Source organism: Colius striatus, chromosome 4 (assembly GCF_028858725.1).
Source record: "Colius striatus isolate bColStr4 chromosome 4, bColStr4.1.hap1, whole genome shotgun sequence".
In the NCBI taxonomy this organism is placed as follows: Eukaryota; Metazoa; Chordata; class Aves; order Coliiformes; family Coliidae; genus Colius; species Colius striatus.
Window position 1 is genome coordinate 23,921,257 of NC_084762.1, and position 22,354 is coordinate 23,943,610.

At 38.3% G+C, this 22,354-nt stretch overlaps 1 protein-coding gene across 1 annotated transcript in view; it reads left to right on the forward strand.

Annotated features, from left to right (window-relative positions):
• SPMIP7 (sperm microtubule inner protein 7) overlaps nt 1-22,076 on the forward strand; it is a 30,471-nt gene extending 8,395 nt beyond the window's left edge. The window contains 9 exon segments of the mRNA XM_061994956.1: nt 628-703; nt 706-735; nt 1,588-1,627; nt 2,281-2,445; nt 6,716-6,804; nt 15,279-15,297; nt 19,765-19,869; nt 21,901-21,952; nt 21,954-22,076. Coding sequence (XP_061850940.1) covers nt 628-703; nt 706-735; nt 1,588-1,627; nt 2,281-2,445; nt 6,716-6,804; nt 15,279-15,297; nt 19,765-19,869; nt 21,901-21,952; nt 21,954-22,076 — 699 coding nt within the window.
• The last annotated feature ends 278 nt before the right edge of the window (nt 22,077-22,354 follow it).

Sequence of the window (22,354 nt, forward strand, 5' to 3'; positions counted from 1 at the left end):
CCAGAAAACTGTTTGAGGGAGCTGAAACTCAGGCATTATAAGATCTTTCTGTGTGGCAACAGCTCACTTAGTTATCAGCAAGTGTGTACTGGCTCAGCAATTGACAAGTTTGTGACTCTATAGTAACAGGATATGGCCTCTTAGTGGGTAAGCCTGGTCAGGGAGAGCTCAAAGTGTTGGAATAAGAAGTTGAGAGGGTAAAAAGAGAGAGAAATATCTCTAGGAAATTAGTTACTGTTCACGGAATAGATTGTTTATTGCTTTCAGGGTTGGCAAAAATTACGTAACTTTAGAAACTGAATATGTAATTCCTAGATTGAGTTACATTAGCAGGCTTTTATTATGATATTCAATAATCTGGATACCTTCCTTTATACAATTACTACTGTACATGCTGAGATGTGAAGCAGACCAAATCCTAGCAATGTATGTTGTGATGTATTTGCATATGTTATGTTATTTATCAGTTACTTTCATTTTCCATGTAATTTAATGTATCTTTATGGAAGTTTGTATTTCAGAGTAGTAACAGGTAAGTGAACAATGGTGCATTGATTTTTATGGAGAGCCATGAGGTTTTTTCGTCCAATTTAAAACAATAAGTATTTGCTGTAAACTGATTAACAGAATAGGAAACCCTTTCTTTCAGTATGGAGAACTTCGGTGAAAGTTGCTCCCTCTCTACCAGACCAAAACCACATTTTTCATTTTATATGGATCCCAATCCCAAGGCAAGTGCCTGGAACTCTTCTTTTAATGACAGAAAACATATGTAAATAATTTTTTTCTAGTCTGCTTTCCAATCAATATGCTTTGGCAGTGATTACAGTAGTGTAGTGCCTTTTTACATTCTTCATCTAATTATATAGAAATAAGCACTGTATTTCAGATAGCTGTGACTGATACTACCAATGCCAGTTACGTGTAACTACAGACACAGTCAGCAAAAATACCAGAATGTACAAAAGATAGCAAAACCTTACACTTGGTGTAAATAGCCATATATTTAAGGACCCTGCCTTATTTAGTGCAAGTCACAATCAAATAAGTATATAAAAACCCATCAATGATTCCATACCACAAGTCTAATTAAGTCTTTCCCATACTGAAAGTGTAAGGACATCCTTCATCCTTTACACCACTGAGACTATAAATAATCCTTAAAGTGTTGCACACACTTAAATAGTTCCTTAAGTTGGATCCCATTTGTAGCAATGATCATCAGATACATTAAGTATATGTGAAGGACTGCAAAGTGCATTGGCTGTGCTGTTTTATAAATAACAAATGGAAAGCTACATTCTTGTAGAGACATAAGGATATTCTATTAGCTTTTAAATTTGTATTCACTATGTTACATCTTCCTTAATGAATAAAACACCTTAGAAATAGATCCATTTTTTGATCTCCAGTGCTGGCTGGTGAAGTATGTGAAATTGTGTTTCACGTTCTGATGAAAAAGAAGATAGCAAAGATGTATGAAGATGTATACAATTCACTATTTAAACAAGCAATCATAGTATCATATATGTTGATAGCATGTTTTTGATTTCTCTTAGGAATCAAGTGATTCTTATGCAAGATGAGGAGAAAAAAAAGCAAGGGACTATTTCTACAAGTTAAAAAAGTAAAACACCATTTCTTTTAAAAGCAGTTTTTGCTTCTGCTTTCCTTCATTTCTTCATTTTTTGTGCTACTATGCACCTTTAGATAGCAGGACATAGATGACTACACACATTTATTTCTATCACTCAGAACTCCTGGTGTTTTAACAGCATTTAGAATAGGACTCATCTTGTGAACTTAAGTTATCTAAAAGTTTGCATCCAGTCTGTGCCTTTCATCTCCACTTCCTCTATAGGCAGCAAAGAGGAACTGGAGTTTCCAAAAGGGCATTCTATACATCTGTCTTCAACACCTGTCACAGGCATGATATGACTGATGTCTAATCTCTATTTATGGTTTGTCTCAACTGATTATTCAAATTCAGACAAAATAAATCCTATCATCACTGTAAGCTTTTTGGAAGATAAACTATTAATTTCAATAAATAAAACAGTTCTAAAGAAGAAAAGCCTGTGAAACTGTACCATAACTACTTGGTCTCCAGCAAGTAAAATATATTTCCAAGGTTTTAGTTTCCCTTTAAACTAGAAATATATACCACTGTTATTTCCTATATTGTTCTTTGTCACATACTTCCTTATAATCTAGCTACTCATGTCATTCATTAATGATTACATGGGAACATTTTTCTCTTCATTTTTAGCATTAATCTAGAGCTTATGAAGAAGCTCCTTGAGATGATACATTACCTTTCAAAATCCAGTCTGCAGAATCAACAGTGGAAATGTTGGCTGCTCCTGATTCCTGGTGTTTAACAAAAAAGGGACACAATCCTGAACCTGAAATAAGCCAAGTCATTGAAAAATTTCTTGTCAACCAGTTTTAGGTTTTTCCCTATGAAAAGTAGCCTAAATTTTGTGTAGATCATACAGAAACGCCCAGTAATATTTTTAAAAGTCCCAAGTGAGCATTTAAAGTCAGCAGCACACTCCAGTAATTGCCTCAAACGATTTCATATTTTCTCCCTCCTCTGTAATTGGTACAGAAGATACACATGCCCAGTACTGAAGTAGAGGACAAGGATATTGATGAAAGATTGGTTGATGGGAATCATCCTGTACTGTAACAAAGCTGATGTTAACTGCAATACTTGTTATTTTTACTAAACTAAAATTCAATCCTGCAGTTGGTTCTGATTGCTTTGTGAAAATCTATTAAGCCAAATTACTTAGTAATGTTGCCTCACAAGAAAAATCTAATTATGATTTTACATTGTAGGTTTCTGGGGCAGATTTCAAACAAGATCTTTTACCTTCCAACAGAGACCTATTGATTTGTAAGGAGTTTTTTAGGAGGGAATATCAGGGTCTTCTGAGCACTTCCTTTATGAGGTCTCCAGACAGAGCCAAGTAGAGGTGAGGAAGGAAAGGTTGGTCAAAGCAGTACAGGAAAACAGAACTCTTTCTTTCCAGACCACGAGCCAGCAGGTTTGCTCAGGCAAACTCAATGGACTGGTGTGCTCAATGGACAGGTGTGTTCAATGAACAGGCATACAATGGGAGAGGCAGGTAGCTCTACAGGGAGGGATAGAAAATACCATCATCATGGTTTCTTGAATTTTACTCTTTCAAAGGAATATAGATGTAGACAGTGAGAACATCTTGCAGGGACAGACCAAGAAAAATTCAGACCCTGTTCCCAATGCCTGCAGGGTGATGATGGCAAACTCAGAGGGTATAGCAAAACAGATTTCTATTTTTACAGAATAATATGATTGGAATTAACAATACATTTCATATACAGTTTCAATCAGAGTAAGATTATAGACTTTCTGTTTTAGTAGGGAATGGGTCAGAGGAACACTTACTACACAATATTAGTACTGTAGCTACTATTCATTGTTAATTGAATTGACAGTTTAAAGCTAGCTTAATGAATACTTTTATAGAGAATATGTATTTCATAGAGAATGATGTTACCCATATCAAAGACAGTGGGCAATTCTCTCAGCTCCGGAGGGTAACCTTGAGGGATGGCCCGACTCAAGGAGAAAGATTTTCAGACACACTCCAAAAGAGAGTATGCAAAAATCCTCTCACACTCCACAGAAATGGGACTCTCACACTCCACAGAAATAGGACTGTGCTTTTATAGAACAAAGTCATTGACTGTCAGTCATCTTGTTGAATTGATTTCTCCATAGAACTAGCAAGAACATCTAGTTTCCAGCACCAATGTTTTCTCTGAGGTGTCTGTTTTACTGCCCACTAGCTCAGGAATTTTCTCATCCTCCCAAGTTACTCTTGGAGATAGTCAGATCAGGTTGTAACAGCCTTCACCACTGAAAAACAACATGACCTTCAGCTTAATTCTTTTTCACTAGGGAGAGTGCCCTGCTACACTCCACCCCATTACTGCAGTCAATCATCTTTACCTCATGAAGTGGTAATGCAGATACCTCTTGACTCCATGCTATAAAAGTGTCCCATATTTTATATGCCATCATCAAATATGTTAAGAAACATCATTCTTTATGTTTTGGTGTATTCATTTTAATGTGACAAGCCTAGGTGGTGTTAATCATGTTAAGTCTTGAAGCATATCCCACACTTGCAGATATGCGATGATTATCAAGACTAGGCATAACATGTTTAGCATCAACAACACTATTACAGAATGTAGTATTCTGTTAAAGATTCCAGTAGCAGTTGGAGGCCATTCAAACAAAACATCCCACCAGTGATATTCTCCATGATTTTTTACCCATTCCAACACATGATGTATGTCCTCTGTGTCATGGTGAACTGTATCAGGAGTCTATGAGTTGCCTCCTTCATTCTTTCTACTAAGTTGTGTAGACCAGGGTCCTTCTATCAGTATCTTGACCAATAAGATGTTCATTCCCATGGATGTTGGTGACAGGATGTCATATAAGGTGTAGTTGCCCTGTGTATTCTGGTACACAATCTTGATATAGAGTAGTTAAAGTCACACCCTGAAATCATAGAATCATAGAGTGGTAGGGGTTGGAAGGGACCTTTAGACATCATCTAGTCAAACCCCCCTGCAGAAGCAGGTCCACCTAGAATGTGTCCAGGTGGGTCTTAAAGACCTCCAAGGAAGGAGACTCCACAACCCCTGTGGGCAGTCTGTGCCACAGCTCCCTCATCCTCACAGTAAGGAAGTTTTTCCTTATGTTTAAATGAAACATTTTGTGTTCCAACTTTCTCCCATTACCCCTTGTCCTGTTGCTAGATACCATCGAAAAAAGTGATGCCCCAACCTCCTGACATTCACTATTTAGATATTTGTAGATATTAATGAGATCCCCATGTAAGTAAATGTAAGTAAAATTGCAAATGCATAGACTCGAGTGATTGTTAAGTGGTGCTTCCAGATTGTCTACTAACAAATTATCACAAGGGGTTCTCAGACATACACCACCTTTTCCAACATACTCTAGGACAGACTCTGGATTATTATCAGAATACATTTCAAAATGACAAACACTCTTTTCAGTGTCTAAGCAAAAGTCTTGGACTTTTAAAGTATTGTTTTCACATATATATACCCTTGTGTTCCATTTGTGGTATAGGCATCAACATCAGTAGTTTGCCATGTGGTTGTTTTTGAAAGCCTGTATCTGGTATCATACCTGGTATGGCATTATGTTTTCTCTAAAGATTCCTAAAGCTGTAATAGGATGGTGTAGACAGTCACATCGTATATGCTTAGTACAAAAGCAGAGATTTTGTCAGTGTCTTGGCTTATATGTGAAATTTACAAGCTGCCACCATGATTGGAATTTCTTTTCAAAAAGAGTGGTATGATTCCAGATGATCTTTCTAATTTCTATGGGTAAAAGTCCACTTTCTACTTCTCAGATTATTGTAGCAACAGTGAATTATATCCACAACTGAGCCTGAGTACAGCTCAGTCCTAGGGACACGTTATTTTTGACAACTCCTATAACATTGGCTAATTGTTGATGACTACCCATATATATTCTTTCAGAGTCAGAAAAGAGAGTTGAAAACATTCACTGATTAATTCCTAAAGAACACAAGGAGGACTTTAAAGGTTGGTCCAATTTATGCAGATTGTTGGTGGCTGCATTCAGGATTTCAGAATCAATGGTATTTAATACTCCTAGACCAGTTCCCAATGTGCTGGTTAAATCCCGCTTGATATAAGACAGCATTCTTTGGTGCAACCAAGAGTACCATCCAGACTCAATGCTGAATTTTCCTGTGTTCTCAGGAATTGAATTAGAGAAGTGTTACTAGTAGAGAAGCAGTTCCTTTTTAAAGAAAACTTGTATATACTATCCTAGGAAATTGACTGAAGTCCCAATATTTGAGGATGAAAAGTAAAAGACAAGTTTCTGCCTCCTGAACTGGATCATTTAGCATATATATGCCAACCTAATCATTTACACAGTCTTTTACCAAATTCAAATGAGCATTGCATCATTCCAAGAGTAAAACTTTGACTTGTCACCACCTCTCTTTTGAGACCTTATAAATATTCTAATAGAATATTCTGTCTGTCAAAAATAATGTGATTAATCTATTTTGTCTTTAAGACTGTAAGACAAAGCTCTCAAACTTGTCATATACTTTGAATACATAAGTACAATGTCCTTGGGTTATTTCTACTTTCTACATTTCTGATAAACCAAAGCAATTCGTCTCTCATTTTCTGAAGTAGAAGTTGTCAGTGGATTTTCTGGTGCCAGGGGAGAACATGTGTTGAATATTCTCTGTTTGCAAGTGACTCCAGCCTTTTACCTGTAAACTAGAAATCGGGATTCGATGTGTCCCGCTTGGAGTAACATTCCAGTCTGATCATGGACTTAGACAAAAAGGCAACAGATGACACATTTCTGTCTTGTCTCCATTCTTCCCAAGCCTCCTCTCTTCACATATGTACTAGAGCTGTTATTTTTTATGTGCTGCAAGTTCAGCAGATGATTGTTTTCGTCTTGGGACATGCCAAGCGCACAAGGCAGTTCATATCAATGTTTTTTCTTGTGGGTCATTTTAATAAATAACTAGAATTTTGGAGCATGCAGTATATGGTTCAGCTGCCTCCACCAGCTGTCTTATGAATTATGTACAAATCTTTGATTTCCTTTCTATCCAAACAGTAGCTATGCTGGTGCAGTAAGTTTTGAAGACATTGTCAATGCTGATGTAGACTTAATCCCGCTTAACCATGTGCAAGCTTCAAAGCTCACTATACAAGTACTGCACCATATGATTCTCCTATTAGCATGACTCTGATGCTGCCTCTTCAGTTCCTGTTATTTGGGGAAGGGGAAAAAAACAATTTAAGATCTGGTTTTGGGCCAAAATAATGAAAAAAAAAATCAGGGCAAAACTCACTATTCTTTTCCATAACTTGAATGAAGTCTGTTAACACAGGAAGTACGGGAAGTGGGCTTTCAGATTCAAAGTGAACTTGAAAAGTCCTTTTATGTAACTGAGTCGGTAGTATATGGCCTACAGTGGCAAATGCCTACAGTGGTCAATGTGGATTTGTATAAATCTAAGGGACCATTCAGCCTAGATATACAAAATTAGTTGTGGAAATTGATACAAAATGGCAGAGAGGTGTCTACTGGTACAGTAGATATGATATGATGGTACAACAGACCTGTGTTACGGTAAGCTTAAATACAATCTGTTTTAAATAAATATGATTTTTTCATAGAACATTAAGGCTTGATTCTTTATTGTATCACATTATAGTTTCAGTGAAATTATGCTCCTAACACCATACATCATGCTTTTCAACCAGAAATGTTTGTTAGGTTTTTTCCATCTAGGAGTTGTTCTATGGCCCAGATGACCCTGCCATCCATCCAGTATAGAATGGTCATAGTGGATTGACAATAATTGACTGTCAGGCCAAAAGCTACCCTTAGTGTGCTCATCCTAGGAAGTAAAAGCTGACTGTGGTAACACCAGTGCAATATGTTGTCTTGGTATAATGAACTCTTCAACATCACCAGGCCCTAACCTAGGCTGGGATTGAAATAATTGTATACTCTCCTTCCTGCAGTTAACCTTGCTAGACTAATTGCACAACCAAGTTTTAAGAACTCAGCAGATGCCTTTCCGTTTTTCTCAATCAAGAAAAGCTGCATGTAAAGCTAGTATGAGCACATCTGCTAGATCATATCTCAAAACACTGACTTGTAGTTCCTAATGATGCTGAGACTACCTAACGCAGACATTTCTGTAAATGCCAGCAGCAGGAAATGGATTTGTGTTGCATTCAAGGCTCAAGCAGGGAGAACATGGAAGACATGGTTCTGAGTTTAGCATGAATAAGGAATTTTTGTTGATGCCATCCTGAACAGTCCTTACCTCCAAGAAATCCATGCTTATTTTCAAACTGTTCTATGCTTTCATACTTCAAATGCTTCCTGTTCTTTATTATTAATGAATAGGTCTGTTAGGTAGAAGTGTGCTATTGTTGCATTTGTAGCATGACTTAATATTGCCATGCTAAAACCATGTGATTTTTAACTTCAGTCACTAGATGGCCTGTGAGTTTGCAAAAGCTCCCTGAATGCTATTAGGAACACCTTACTTCTGGCTCGATCACAAACTGTGAAATTCAAAGGTTTTTACTTTAATCCTTTCCTTAAGTTGTCTTTAGTAGCTTGAACTGGTATTAAGAATTATTTTCAAACTTTTCAGAAAGTAAAATGGTAAATGTAACAACTTAATGGTAAGAACTAGAAACGATGAAAGTAGAAAGAGATTGAGAGGTCTTTCTATCCTTTCAGTGGTCCTGCACAGTTCACACTTGTGAGGAAACTACAGAGGAGATGCTTCACTTGGGGAAGCGGAGGGAGAGAAATTGTAAAAATATTACCCTCCCTTCTGAAGAAAAAGCATAATGCCGGGCCTTGGAAAAAAAGTTATGTGCTAAACATTCCTAGTTACTGAGAGATTCCTTGGAAGTATATTAATGTTGGTTTTGCAGGAATAGAGCCAAAGATATTAAGATAAAGAATTTCTACAATTATCTGTTTCTTTGTAGTGTTAACCAGATGACTGATGAGTCTTAAATCCTAAGACTGTGGAGGAATGGGTGATGAGATACAAGAACCAGACATCCCCTGAGGGGATTGTAGGAAAGTTGTAAATCTTGGAGTACCTAATCAATGGGGAAACAAGGGAGGGACCTTGCAGCCAGGATAAGGGATAAAAAGCTGAATATTGTACCTATCAGGTGTACCTACTGGCTAGGACACCTGCTCTTGCAAGAACGCTTAATAAAAGTGCTTCACTGCTGAGTCTGACCTGAGTCTTTCTCGAGAAAACTTGTTTTGTTTCTTATCCATCTTAGATCTGTCCTTTTGTTTCTTCCATCAGTTTCAGGGAGAACACACATTCTTTTTCAGCCCATCACATGCTGTCACACAACTGTGAGGAACAGCACATCATTCTTCACGTGGCCTTATTTGTTAATGGTAGTGGGTTCACAGGCAAAGTAAGGTGCTAAGCATTTTAAGGTCAAATGTGACCGATATTACTGCAACCAAACCGACTAATACCAAGCTTTTATATACATAATGCACCATCCTGATTGTTTTATCTCATTTCCTGCACAGGTCATCAGATTTCTCACAGTCTTCATCTAACTTTTAACTTCTGCTTGAACTAGAACATAAAAAAGTATAAAATCACTATTGAAAAATGTGCTTTAAAAATACAGCACACATAGCATCCAACATAATGTTAAACAGAGACTTTTGAGTTTGTAGGGATATTAGCAGAGCTAACTTAGAGCTAGCTTAGAGCTAGCTTAGTTCTGCCATGTCATACTGTGGTTGCTGCCAAACTTTGAAGACTAGAAGTTGATGTGTACACTATGCTGCCAACAGGCATCTTGTCTGGAGCTATTTGCAGTGTGTTTTATCATGGTGGATTTATAAGATTGAGCAACAGATTCTGTATTACTTTGTCTGGTATTCTCCATATCCTTTTCCTGGTTTTTAGTGAGTGAGGTCATAGGTTTCATTGATTTCTGGCAAATAGTAGACAAAATCTCTGAGACCTAAAAATTCTGACATCTAAAAACTGTGAAAAACAAAATTCCACGTGAAATATTTCACCAAGTTTTTCATATTTATTCTCTGTCAAGGATTGTCGGACATGAAGATTACTGTGATTTTAAGCAGAAGAAAGAGGAAAGTCAGAAGACATAAAAGTGATCCCTATAAGTTGGGTTTTTTTCCTGCTTTCCTACATAGAACTACCTGTGTTTGCTGGTAGTTCTGGAAAAAAAGCATGAGGGTATTAAGTCTGCTACACACCCAACAAAATAATTGAGAAGTTAGATAAATGCATTGGGTTTAGACGTCTAAATATACTTTGTAGGTTGGTAAAATGTAAAAGATCTTGTAGAAAGACACTTTCACTCTTTCATGGACTAGCAGTTGCACTTCCTGCCTCTAGCACTTGGGCATGGGGCTCAGTCATTGCTCAGAAGGGAGATACTATTCTTCCTCACAGCATACAAGAAAGTGCTTGCCATTCAAATTATTAGCAAAGCTGAAACTAGCTAAGAGTCCTCTGTCATGTAATTTTGCAGAGACAAACAGGAAAAGTGGTGAACCTGGGCATGTTTTGTATGTTACCCTTGCACCCACCCCTTCTTCCTTTTGGCAGAACAGGAAACCATCTTGTTTTTCTTCTTTTTTCTTAAGGAATTAGAAAAAAAGATAAAAGTCATGAGTTATACTGCAGTTGAGCCTAAAAGCCTCTAGTATAAAACCAGTGTTGTGAAAAGCTGCTGTGCATGTATACAACTCTCTAGATAATACTCTGAAGTCCTTACATACAATTTGGAAGTCGTAAAGATGGGAATCCAGGTGCAGTATGATCACACACACAGGTGTCTGTGCCTTTTTTTACCAAACTCTGAGCTTTAAGCTATTGAAATGGTGCTTTGTGAAAAAATAGTAATTAGCACAAAATGATGGCCATAGTTATTAAAAGTTAGGCTGAGACACAAGTGAAATCTTAGTAATCTAAGCAATTTTTTATCCAGTTTTTCTCTCTGATTCAGACATGGAATAACTGTGGGAGCCTTCAACACATTTAAAAAGTCATATCATAAGTGTTGTGATACATTCAGAAGTGCTAAATTTATGAATCTGAAATTAATCAAAACTATGATTGTGATCCAGCCCTTAAGATTCTGTGATCTGGTGACAGTCTAGAATGACCAGTGGCCATTTCCATAAAGGAGCTGTGGAAGGGTTCTTTTTCAGGTCAGACCTGCTGGAGATGAGCTCTGCATAGAGAGACTTGGTTGCCAATAAACCAACATGAGCCAGCAATGTTCTTGGCCCTCATAGCCAAGAAGGCCAATGGCATCCTGGGATGCATCAAGAAGAGTGTGGCCAGCAGGTCGAGGGAGTTTCTGCTCCCCCTCTACTCTGCTCTGGTAAGGTCTTATCTAGAACACTGTGTCCAGTTCTGGGCTCCCCAGCTCAAGAGGGACAGGGAACTGCTGGAGAGAGTCCAGCACAGGGCCACCACGATGATCAGGGGACTGGAACATCTTCCTTATGAGGAAAAGCTGCGGGAACTGGGGCTGTTTTATTCTAGAGGAGACTGAGGAGGGATCTCATTAATATTTAGAAGTATATAAATGGTGGAAGTCAGGAGGCTGGGGCATCCCTTTTTTTTCGATGATATCGAGTGACAGGACAAGGGGTAATGGGAACACAAAAAGTTCCATTTAAACGTAAGGAAAAACTATTTTACTGTGAGGGTGAGGGAGCCCTGGCACAGGCTGCCCAGGGAGGGTGTGGAGTCTCCTTCCTTGGAGGTCTTCAAGACCCATGTGGACGCGTTCCTGTGTGACCTGGTCTAGGTGGACCTGCTTTAGCAGGGGAGGTGATATAGATAATATCTAAAGGTTCCTTCCAACTCCTACCATTCTGTGATTCTACGATTCTATGATGATTCATCTTTGCATTTGATCAAGAATCCTGGATAGTAATTCAGTTCCTCTCATTCTGTTCCATGCTTTCATCAAAGCCTGTCTTGGGGGAAAGGGATCAATTGCATCATCTCTTGAGCCCTGGAAGGTAATATCCTTGGTTTGTTTATGCAGTCCTGAATGTGCTTAGGATGGACTTGCTCCTCTCTTTCATCCTTGATTGTGTTTCAATATATGTCTAAAAACTGGAATTCTCCAGCATTTCTTTGCTAAGGGCAAAACAGAAATACTTTTTTTTTTTAAAAAGACAGTAAAAAAATTAGGAAGTTGTGACAGAGCGTTCTGAAAATCTTTTTCTAATGCAGTCCTTTTTACACCAAAAGGTCTCCAAAAACCTTTTGCAAACCTTGTCATGGTCTTGTTTTAGAGCTCAGTGCTCCATTGAGTAGACTGCACTGTCAGAGGACAGTTGTAGGCTTGAATCTCATCTTTTTTATAGCACTAACTAGTGAGGTTCCAAGTTGAATGCTTTGGTGCTTTTTTTTGTGTGCCTTCATTGTATGTTGCTTGTGTAACTTCATTAGGTATATTGGACAACAATTTTCCAATGGCTCAAAAGGCTTTTGTTGTATTTTTAAATTTATCATTTTTTGTACATATTTTCTTTTTCATGTGTTTTTTTTCCCTACTTTCTCTACTTGTCAGCTTACTTTAAACTCTCTTCTTGTGTTTATGTTATTTTCCTTCAAACTCAAGAAGTTTAAATTTCGTTGGAATCAGTGAGGTAAAGGTACTTGCTAAACAAGATTTCTTGAACAGGGATAAAATTGAGTACCCATTCATATATTTTGCTGAGACTACTGCAATTTGTTTTAGAAGACTTAAAACTCTGAATTGATTATGTATGGTTTACTTTTTTTTTTTTTTATTTCTTACTGATTTGAAAATGAATTATCTACTTAAAACATTTATTTATTTGTGGGAGATAAATACTCCATTTTGTTTTGTGTGTCAAATGGCTAACCATATACTAGAGGTAGGGAAGCAACAGAGAGCTAAAGAATATGTTTTGTGCAGCCAGCCAGGCTTTCAAAAATAGCTCAACAACCACACATGAAAACCAGAATTCTGAAAGAGCTCATATTCTGGGTGCTAGTTGATTGCTAAGCTCCTGTGAAAACCTGGCCACAAACACCACAGTGAAATTTCTAGGTGCTGAGCACTTTTAAAAATCTGATCCCATGTGTGTAGCTGCTGCTCCATCCCAAATGTGTATCAAAGAAGAAAAGAGTGGTTAGAATTCTGAAGAAAAACTGAATTTTCATCTCCCTTGGGCAATTTACACAGGAAGGAAACTTCACAGCACAACTGCAGTAACTTCCAGGCAGGCTCAGACTGCTAGATTCTCTAGGTGCTTTTAAGAAGCTCTATGCTATCAATAAATGAAATGACCCAAATCATTGTTCCTTGTTAATAACAACTATTTTAAAAAAATCTCTGTCTTACTAAAAGATGCATTTTGAACCTAAGAATTTTGAAAACTATAGAGAAACTGATTTTACTGCATCATATGGATTCCCAACATAATAATCTGCTGTTCTCTTTTTCTTAAGTATCTTTATGGGTATGTAATTTCATACAATTCTCCTCCACCTCTAGTCACCAGCTTTTTCCTTTGTTGAACTCTTCCCCAATCAGCTGATGAAACAAGGTTGTGTTCTATATGTGGTATTTTAGTTCTGCAGGTGTTTTAAGGGTCACTGGAAAAAAAGCCTCCGACGCTGGTGATGGGGATTTCCTCTGTAGCATTCATGGGCAGAGCTCTGGTAAATGCTCAGCTTGACAGACACAAATAACTCTTCTTTGACACTTAGAACTCCCTTACACTGTCAGTGGGTTAGCAGTACTTAGTGTAGTAATGGTGTAGCACACTCAGTGCATGCCAGCATACACAGTAACAGTTCATATCAATCTCATTGGTGTTTTTCTCTTTAGTGTGTTAGCATCTTCCTGATTTTTACAGTGGTACTTGTTGGAACCTACATCCTGAAGTTTGACAAAAGCGATTGGGAAAGAGACAATATTTTCTAGTTCCACATTAAAATCTTCCAGAGTTAAGTTAAAATCTGGCAGCTATTAACATTTTCTTACTACTCATAATTCATCAGCTCTCATCATACTCAGTAGAGGGCACCGCTTACACAATACATATGCATTCTGACAAAGTGTTGTTTACTGAGCAGCACTTCTGAAGCATCAGCTAATCTATTGATGTAACACTGGTAAAGTAGATTATATTATTATTTTTTAAAAGATGAAGAAAAGGAAGCTGAAGTGACTTGTCCAAGGCCACTGAGGTTGTCTGTGTCAGAGAGGGGACGGAATCTGACCAAAATCCATATCTGGAAGCAGCAGATAGAAATGGGAACTTAATACACACAGTTTCTAGGAAGACAAAGTCCTGCAAGTGCTTGTACAAAGCTATTCTCCAAAACTACCCTTTATTCTTGGTTTCTCAAGCACATTGGGCAAAATGCTACTATCACATCAGTGTATCTGTAGTGACTTCAGTCATATTTCTTTAGTGTAGTCAGCTTCCAACTGACTGGATGCATGCATCCCTTATTATTTCAAGTTACCACAGAAAGCTCATAGGCTACAATTAGCTGGGAACAGGATCTTCTGCTGTCTTGCACCTTGCATAGTCATTTTGATGGTTTGACAAAGAGCTTTCCCATAATGTGTTTTTTCTTCAGAAACTGACAGCTCGTCCACCATGTATGCCTTACGATTTTTCAGTTTGAGTCATTTCTGAGGTAGAGGATGGGGGATACTTTGACATTTTTCAAATGAGAATTTATTGCTCACTGAAAATGCTTTCTTTTTTTCTGAAAAAATATTACCCCATACTAAAAAGGGGACTTGAAAGCAGAATAAAACTATTATAATAAAAAAATAAAACTGTTATAAATTGTAGAAACAAAATGTTCCATTTCATCATGATTCAAATAATTTCTGGGAAATTATCGTTTTGATGGTTTTATCCTTTCAGAAACCCCAAATATGTTGGTAAATACCCATTCCCTATCCTGCTTTGGTAGCTGAGGGAGAAGGGTGTGAAATGCAACAGAAAATGCTCTGTTAAAAAATCCTGTTCATCCTATTCTTTGCTTTGCATGGAACATCCTGAGCACTACCAGGAAATAAAAATCTTCAAAGACACTCTGAGATGCACATACGAAATAGAGGCACACCAAAGTAGAGGCACTCAGATTCACTACATTACTCTCTTTCACAGATTCAACTGTATACACTGTAAAATTCTTACTGTTGAGAATAAAATCTGCTAGGATGATAACAAGGAAACATATGAACAAGAGAGATGTCATGGTTACAGAAAGAAATTATGATAACTACAGAGGATTTTTATATGTTGGCTAGTAGTAGCCTGGCACTTAGCTGTTTTCTTTAGCAGCAACAGTCTGGTGTAGCAGCTCATAAGAAAGAACACACAAGAGCTAGACAGCATGATCCAAAAACAAAAAACCAAAGGGTTTTTTTTTTTAACCTCAGTTTCTTCTGCTTTATCACATACATAACCACAGCACATTTTTGCATCTTCTTAGGTTCCCAGGAGAGCAGCTGCTTTACTGTAGTATAAGCCTTATTATTATCCTGGTACTTTTAGCTTCTCTTTGCACATATCCTCCTTCAGAGATACATCTTTCCCATGTCTTATGAATATACTAACGTCTGTCAGTCCTTTCTAACAAATGCTCTAGGGTCCTCTCGGGCTTGATTTTTGGGTCATTTTTGGCTATGTATGATGCTTTTCTCTTTTCTTCTAGTTTTTCAAGTTGTAAAGGTCAGGAGATTTTCATAGAATCATAGAATAGTAGGGTTTGGAAGGGACCTTTAGAGATCATGTAGTACAACTCCCCTGTCGAAGCAGGTCCACCTAGATCAAGTCACAGAGGAACGCATCTAGGTGGATCTTGAAGACTTCCAAGGAAGGAGACTCCACAGCCTCCCTGGGCAGCTTGTGCCTGGGCTCTGTCTGCCTCCCAGTGAAATAGTTTTTCCTTATGTTTCAATGGAACTTTTTGTGTTCCAGCTTCATCTCATTTCCCTTCATCCTGTCACTAGATACCATAGAAAAAAGGGATACCTCAACCTCCTGACATCCACCATTTATATACTTCTAAATATTAATGAGATCGCTCCTCAGTCTCCTCTTCTCTAAACTAAACAGCCTCAGTTGCCAGAGCCTTTCCTCATAAGGAAGATGCTCCAGTACCCTGATCATCTTGGTGGCCCTGTGCTGGACGCTTTCCAGAAGTTCCCTGTCCCTCTTGAGCTGAGGAGCACAGAACTGGACTCAGTACTCCAGATGAGGCCTCACCAGAGCAGAGTAGAGGGGGAACAGAAACTCCCTCGACATGCTGGCCATACTGTTCTTGATGCACTCCAGGATGCCATTGGTCTTCTTGGCCACATGGGCACATTGCTGGCTCATGTTCAATTTATTGTCAACCAGGACTCCTAGGTCTCTCTCTGCTGAGCAGGTCAGTCCTCAGCCTGTACTGGGGCATGGTGTATTTCCTTCCCAGATGCAGGACTCTGCACTTGTCCTTGTTGAACCTCATGATGTTCTTCTTTGCCTAACTCTCAAGCTGGTTGAGATCCTGTTGAATGGTAGCACAGCCTTCTGGGGAATCAGCCTGTCCTCCCAGTTTGGTGTCATCAGCAAACTTGCTGAGGGTACACTCTCTCCCCTCATCCAGGTCATTGATGAAGATGTTGAACAAGACTGGCCCCAGAACCAATCCCTGTGGAACTCCACTAGCCACAGGCCTCCAACTCGATTCTGTGCCATTGATCACCATTCTCTGGGCTAAGTCACTCAGCCAGCTCTTGATCCACTCACTGTCCACTCATCCAAGCCACACAGCCTGAGCTTTCTAATGAGGATGTTATGGGAGACAGTGTCAAAATTCTTGCTGAAGTCAAAGTGGATGACATTCGCTGCTCTTCCCACATCTAGCCAGCTGATTATGCACTCACAGAAGGCTATCAGGTTGGTCAAACAGGATTTCCCCTTGATGAAGCCATGTTGACTCCCCCGCCGTCATGTTTAGTGACTACATTCAGGATAAGTTGTTCCATCACCTTTCCAGGGATGGAAGTGAGGCTGACTGGCCTGTAGTTTCCTGGGTCACCCTTCCTGCCCTTTTTGAAGACTGGAGTGACATTGGCCTTTCTTCAGTCCTCAGGCACCTCGAATGATTGTTCAAAAATGATGGAGAGAGGCTTTGCAACCACATCAGCCAGTTTCCTCAGCACTCTCAGATGCATCCTATCAGGACCCATTGACCTATGAGTGTTAAGCTTGGACAACAAGTCTTTAACCTCTTCCTTATCCACCCAGGGCAAGTCCTCTGTTGTCCAGAATATCCTACTATCCTTACTGGACTGGGCTTCCTGAGGTCTGACCTTTGCTGTAAAGACTGAAGCAAAGAAAGCATTCAGTAGTTTGACTTTCTCTGCATCCTCTGTCACCAGGACACCCTCGGTGTTCAGCAGATTCCCCCTAATCTTCCTTTTCGTTTTGATGTACCTGAAAAACTCCTTCTTATTTTCCTTTACTTTCCTGGCCAAGTTTAATTCTAAAACTGCTTTAGCCTTCCTGCACCTCTGCATGCTATGGCAAAGTTTCTGTACTCTTCTGAAGAAAGTACAAAAACCCTGTTTCCAATTCTCATAGATGGCTGCATTCTCCCTGAATTGTCCTAGCAGCTCTTAATTCATCCATGGAGGCCTCATGCCTCCTTTTCTACATGTTGAGGACACACTGATCTTGGGCTTGGAGGAAGTGGCGCTTGAAGATCAACCAGCTTTCTTGGGCACTTCTAGTATCTAGGATCTTATTCCATGAGATCCCTCCAAGGAAGTCTTTGAAGAGGTGAAAGTCAGCTCGCCTGAAATCCAGGGTCACAATCCTGCTTGGTGCCCTGCTTCTTCCACACTGGATCTTGAATGCCACCATCTCATGGTCACTGCAGCTGAGGTTGCTTCCAACCTTCACATCCCCAACCAGACATTCTTTATTTGCCAGCTCAAGGTCCAGCAGCACACTCCTTGTTGGTTCCTCAATCACCTGTGACATGAAGTTGTCATTAAGATTGTGGAGGAACCTCTTGGACTGTGTGTACTTGGCTGAGTGGCTTTGCCAGCAAATATCAGGGTGGTTCAAGTGCCCCATGAGGACCAGGGATTGTAACTGTGAGGCAGCTCTCAGCTGTTCGTAGAAGGCCTCATCCACTTCCTCCTCCTGATCAGTTGGCCTGTAGCAAACTCCTACAAGAATATTGCCTATCTTGCCCTGCCGCTTAATTTTCACCTACAAGCAGTCAACTTGCCCCTCATCCCCACCCAGACAGAGCTCAATACACACTAATTGCTCCCTCACATAGAGAGCAACCCCACCTTCTCGCCTTGTTGGCCTGAACAAGCCATAGCCCCCCCATGGCTCTGCTCCAGTCACTGAGCTGTCCCACCACATCTATGACCGAAATGAGGTCATAGTCCCGCATCCACACCCACATCTCCAGATGCCTCAGGGTGCACAATATGTTCTAATGTCTTCACAGTTGTATAGTTAGTATGTTAGTTAACCCCAAATAGACTTATAGCTTGTTGTAAGTTAATACAGGGCTTCTTGTTGTGATCTCTTCTCTCCTCTTCTTATGTGACAGTCATACAATTTCAAGGAAGGCAATGGAAATTATTATACATAAGAGGTATATCTCGTATGTAGCACATCACCAGAGTAATAAAACTGGTCATACTCTACTATTCTGCTGAGGAATTTCAGAATCAAGTTTCCTAATACACAACAAATACACAACTAAAAAAATTTTCTTATAAACCATGTCTTGCACACATGTCCAGATTTGCATCCTGTACTGAACTTGGTTGTGGAGAAGTAGCTGGTCAGCTGTATGGAAACTAAAGCTCTATGTACTTTGCAATTAAAGGAACTTTATTTTTATGCAGAGTACAGAGGAACCAAAAAATACCTCAGACGTTATTTTAAAGGAGGCACTGTTATCATTAATGTTATCTGAAGACCCACAAAGGACAAATGGGGGCAAAATTTACAATCTCAAGTATTTAGTTGATTCAATGAATGAAAATCACTAGGTCTTACCTCCATGTGTGTGGGCAGCCTGGATATATGTGTAATACAGCAGTGTCCTATTTTGAGCTGTCAGTGTAGAATGGGACTGATGATACTCTATAAATAACTTTATGCTGCAACAGAAACTGTCATATTGGGGATTTAGATTGTTTTATTTCCAGTCTTCATGGATTATCTCTCTGAATTCATGTTAATTTTTTTTTCCTTGAATTTTGTCCATCTCTGCTTTGCCTTTTAGCAATTGCTATCAAAATTTTTTGTTGTGCTACCTCAGATAAGAAGAACTCTTTCCTTCATCTCTTTAAGGAACTATATTTTTTATTTTCACATTAAAAATTAGCATTGGAATTAACAAAAGTCTTTAGTTTTCCAAGATGTGACACATACTGTCTCTGTCCACTGGTGTACTTGAGCTAGAATTTAAGTTGATGTGTCTGAGCAATGTAATAATATTACATGTACAAATAAATATAATATTAATAAATTATGGGAAAAATTTAGAGAAATTTAGAATCATTTGAGAATTTATTTGTGTTTCAGTCCATGAGAAATCACATCTGTTGGCCTAAAATCTGCTACCCAAATTCCATTATTTGAAGCTGGAACCTAAATACGAGCTAGATCTGTATCATATTTTTAAAGAATATTTCCTTGCTTCTTGGGCTTTGTGTGAACCTTGTGACCCTATTTTTTCTTTGTGATTGTTGCTTGTAATCATAAATATCAAACAGATATTCAACCTAAACAACTGAGGGGGAAAAAAAGTTACTAAAGAACTCACTTTTTCTATGTCTTACTAAAGATTTTGGATCAGGTCAGCTAGATCATCATAAAGTTGTTTTGTTGATCTTAAACAAGCTGTGCAAGTTCATACATTCTAAGCTCTACTCATTGTATTTTCACCCTGTATATCTTTGATAAATACTAGGTATTTTAAAGCTGATCTGTAAGTCATATTTCAAGCCAATAGTCATTTAATTTACCCTTTGTCCACCTCTCATTCCACCTTTAACTTTTTCCTTTAGCACTTCAAATATCCCTGGATATGCTTGCAAGGTTCATTGGTCAGCAACTCACCCAGCAAATTCTAATCTTCCGTCAACAACCCTATCAATAATTGCACGAATACATGGGTAGATATGAGGTGTATATCTCATCTTGTTCAGAAAGATTACAGGGAAAATCCTAATTGCATTTATTTAGCTAAAGAACAATTAAATGTTAAGCATGACATTCCATTGGCTATTTTTTATTACCATATACTAATTATAAATATATAAATATATGTTGATATCTGTTAATTATAAATATACAAAATATATGTAACTATATAATTATAATTGTATATCTTTTCCATAAATATAGATGATTATTAATTATAGATATATAGTTATTATTTATTTAGTTCAGTGACTTTTTTTAAATCAGTTGATTTGTATTTGTTTTGAAAGAGGCCCATGAATGTCAAAACTAAAAGTTCACAAAGAAAACCATGTGGTGTTATGTTTCCATATTGGTATCGACAGACTTATGCAATAGGTATTTGATATTCAAGAACAGTTTTTTTAGATGGATGAGTTTATTTTGAAGGCTATGAGATGCAAGATTGTGCCATGCCCTTACACTGATGCAGCCCAAGACTGGGAAATCATCATAGCCCCACTATGTCATGGCTACCTCATGAAGTGAATTAGTAATCTTTAACCTCTCTTACTCTTATATACAAGGCTTGTTAAAGCTGTGGGAGAGAATATGTATTTAGGTGCCTTACTCTTACTGGTCTCAAATGACCCAGACACTTCAGAACAGCTGAAAAATCTCTTTTTTTTTTCCGCTTTTGTCAGTATAAAGAGCTTCTGTGACATTGGTGAAGGACCAACCTAGCCTGTCTCCCAACAGCTTCTGAATTTGTCTTTATTTGTCTCCCCTGTCTCCTTCATGATTTTGTGATTTAGATTCTGATTTGTTGGTATTTGCAATGGTCTAGGGCACGGTGACACTACCCCGACTTTCCACATTTTTCTGAAAAAATGAAGCAGGGTTTCTTCATCTTTGAGATGAATAGTATTTTTATATGTCAAGCTTTATTGATGTATTTTTGTTGTATTTTTCGTTTCCAGATAATCCTAAAGTGAAATCAGAAAATTAGGTTTCAAAGTCCTTTAGTGCAATTAAATTCTGGCAGCATTGTTTAGCTTTTACAGAGAAATGAATGTTTTATGTGTTGTTTTGCTTTGTATTTAAATAAACTGTCAATTGCTACCCAGAAAACACAAATCCATTTCCACCACAAGTGGTATGGAAATTCATGGGCCTGACCATAGTTAATATAAGACAGTGCTAGATTTAGTTTGATTTCCAAGAGAAGATTTGCACTCTTTCATCAAGTTGCTTTGGAGATTTCAAAGAGATCTTTATGTCACAAGAAATTTTGTTTGTTTGTTTGTTTGTTTGGAGAGCAAGCAAACATCAGACTCTGTGGTCAGTTCTGTGCCTTCCCTGCTTTTGATGAGGTGTTTTACAGCACAGGGGATATATTATGCTAGATTGTAGGTATAAGCTTAATTTATAGCAACTCTTCAAGTAAAAGATTAGAAGAGTATTAGAAGGATAGCATAAATTGTTCCTTCCCAAACTGTTCCCAGCATATTTTCCAGTGACCTTCCCAGTATTCTGTATCACACAGACTGGGCATCTAAAGCAGGCATGCCATGATGCCAGCAAAGTTTTTATTCTAGACTTGAAAGCCAAACCTCCAGAGGGGCCTTATGTGCTTGAATGCACAGCAACTCAGCAACTTCAGCAACTCGTGGCAGTTCTCCACAGATAGTATGCAGGTTAGCAGTGAAGCAACTGCATGTGTCCAAGAAGGGGTGAAAAGAGGCAAGGAGCGGAACATACCTCTCTTATAGCTGCTGTCAGGATCTGTCAGCACGTTACATATATCCAGAAATTAGGATTTAAAGTCCTTAGGAATATTTGCCACCATTGTTCTTAAGGTGACTGATTTTAATCCTATGGAATATTGCAAACTGTTAATAATCTCTGAGGCCAATGGGCAGAACTATTTAATAAGAAAGCAGTGAGAGGGAAGAAGATAAAATGTTTAGCAATATCACAACACATTTTAAAAATCTTTTTTCTGTATCTTTTCATGACTGTGGATACATAGCAAAACATGGAAACTTATCTCAGTATCATCACCAGAGACCTTTTTTTTCAAGTAGTGACTCCAACCAGCCCTCAGAACTCTTTCAACAAGACAGAATGAGAAACTATTACAGTTTGGAAAGTGTCAATCCTTTTTACCTGCATAACTGAGAGCTTCAGTGTCTGACAGTGAGGAGGAAGGAAATGTGTGAAGATGCGTAGATCCTTTAAATACGGAACCAAAATGAAATTAAATAGAAGTGAGTGTTTATGGTAGTCCTTATTACATTATTCTCATATTTATGACTTACTAGCTCTGACAGATAAAACCATATTAAAATCAAGAGGAGTCTCATCACAGAGCAGCAGCCTTTCTCACCAGATATCCTAAGTGTGCCTTGCAAAGATGGTTAAATGTCACCAAGTAAGATTTTAATCTTTTCCTGTACTGACTCTGTATGTAGT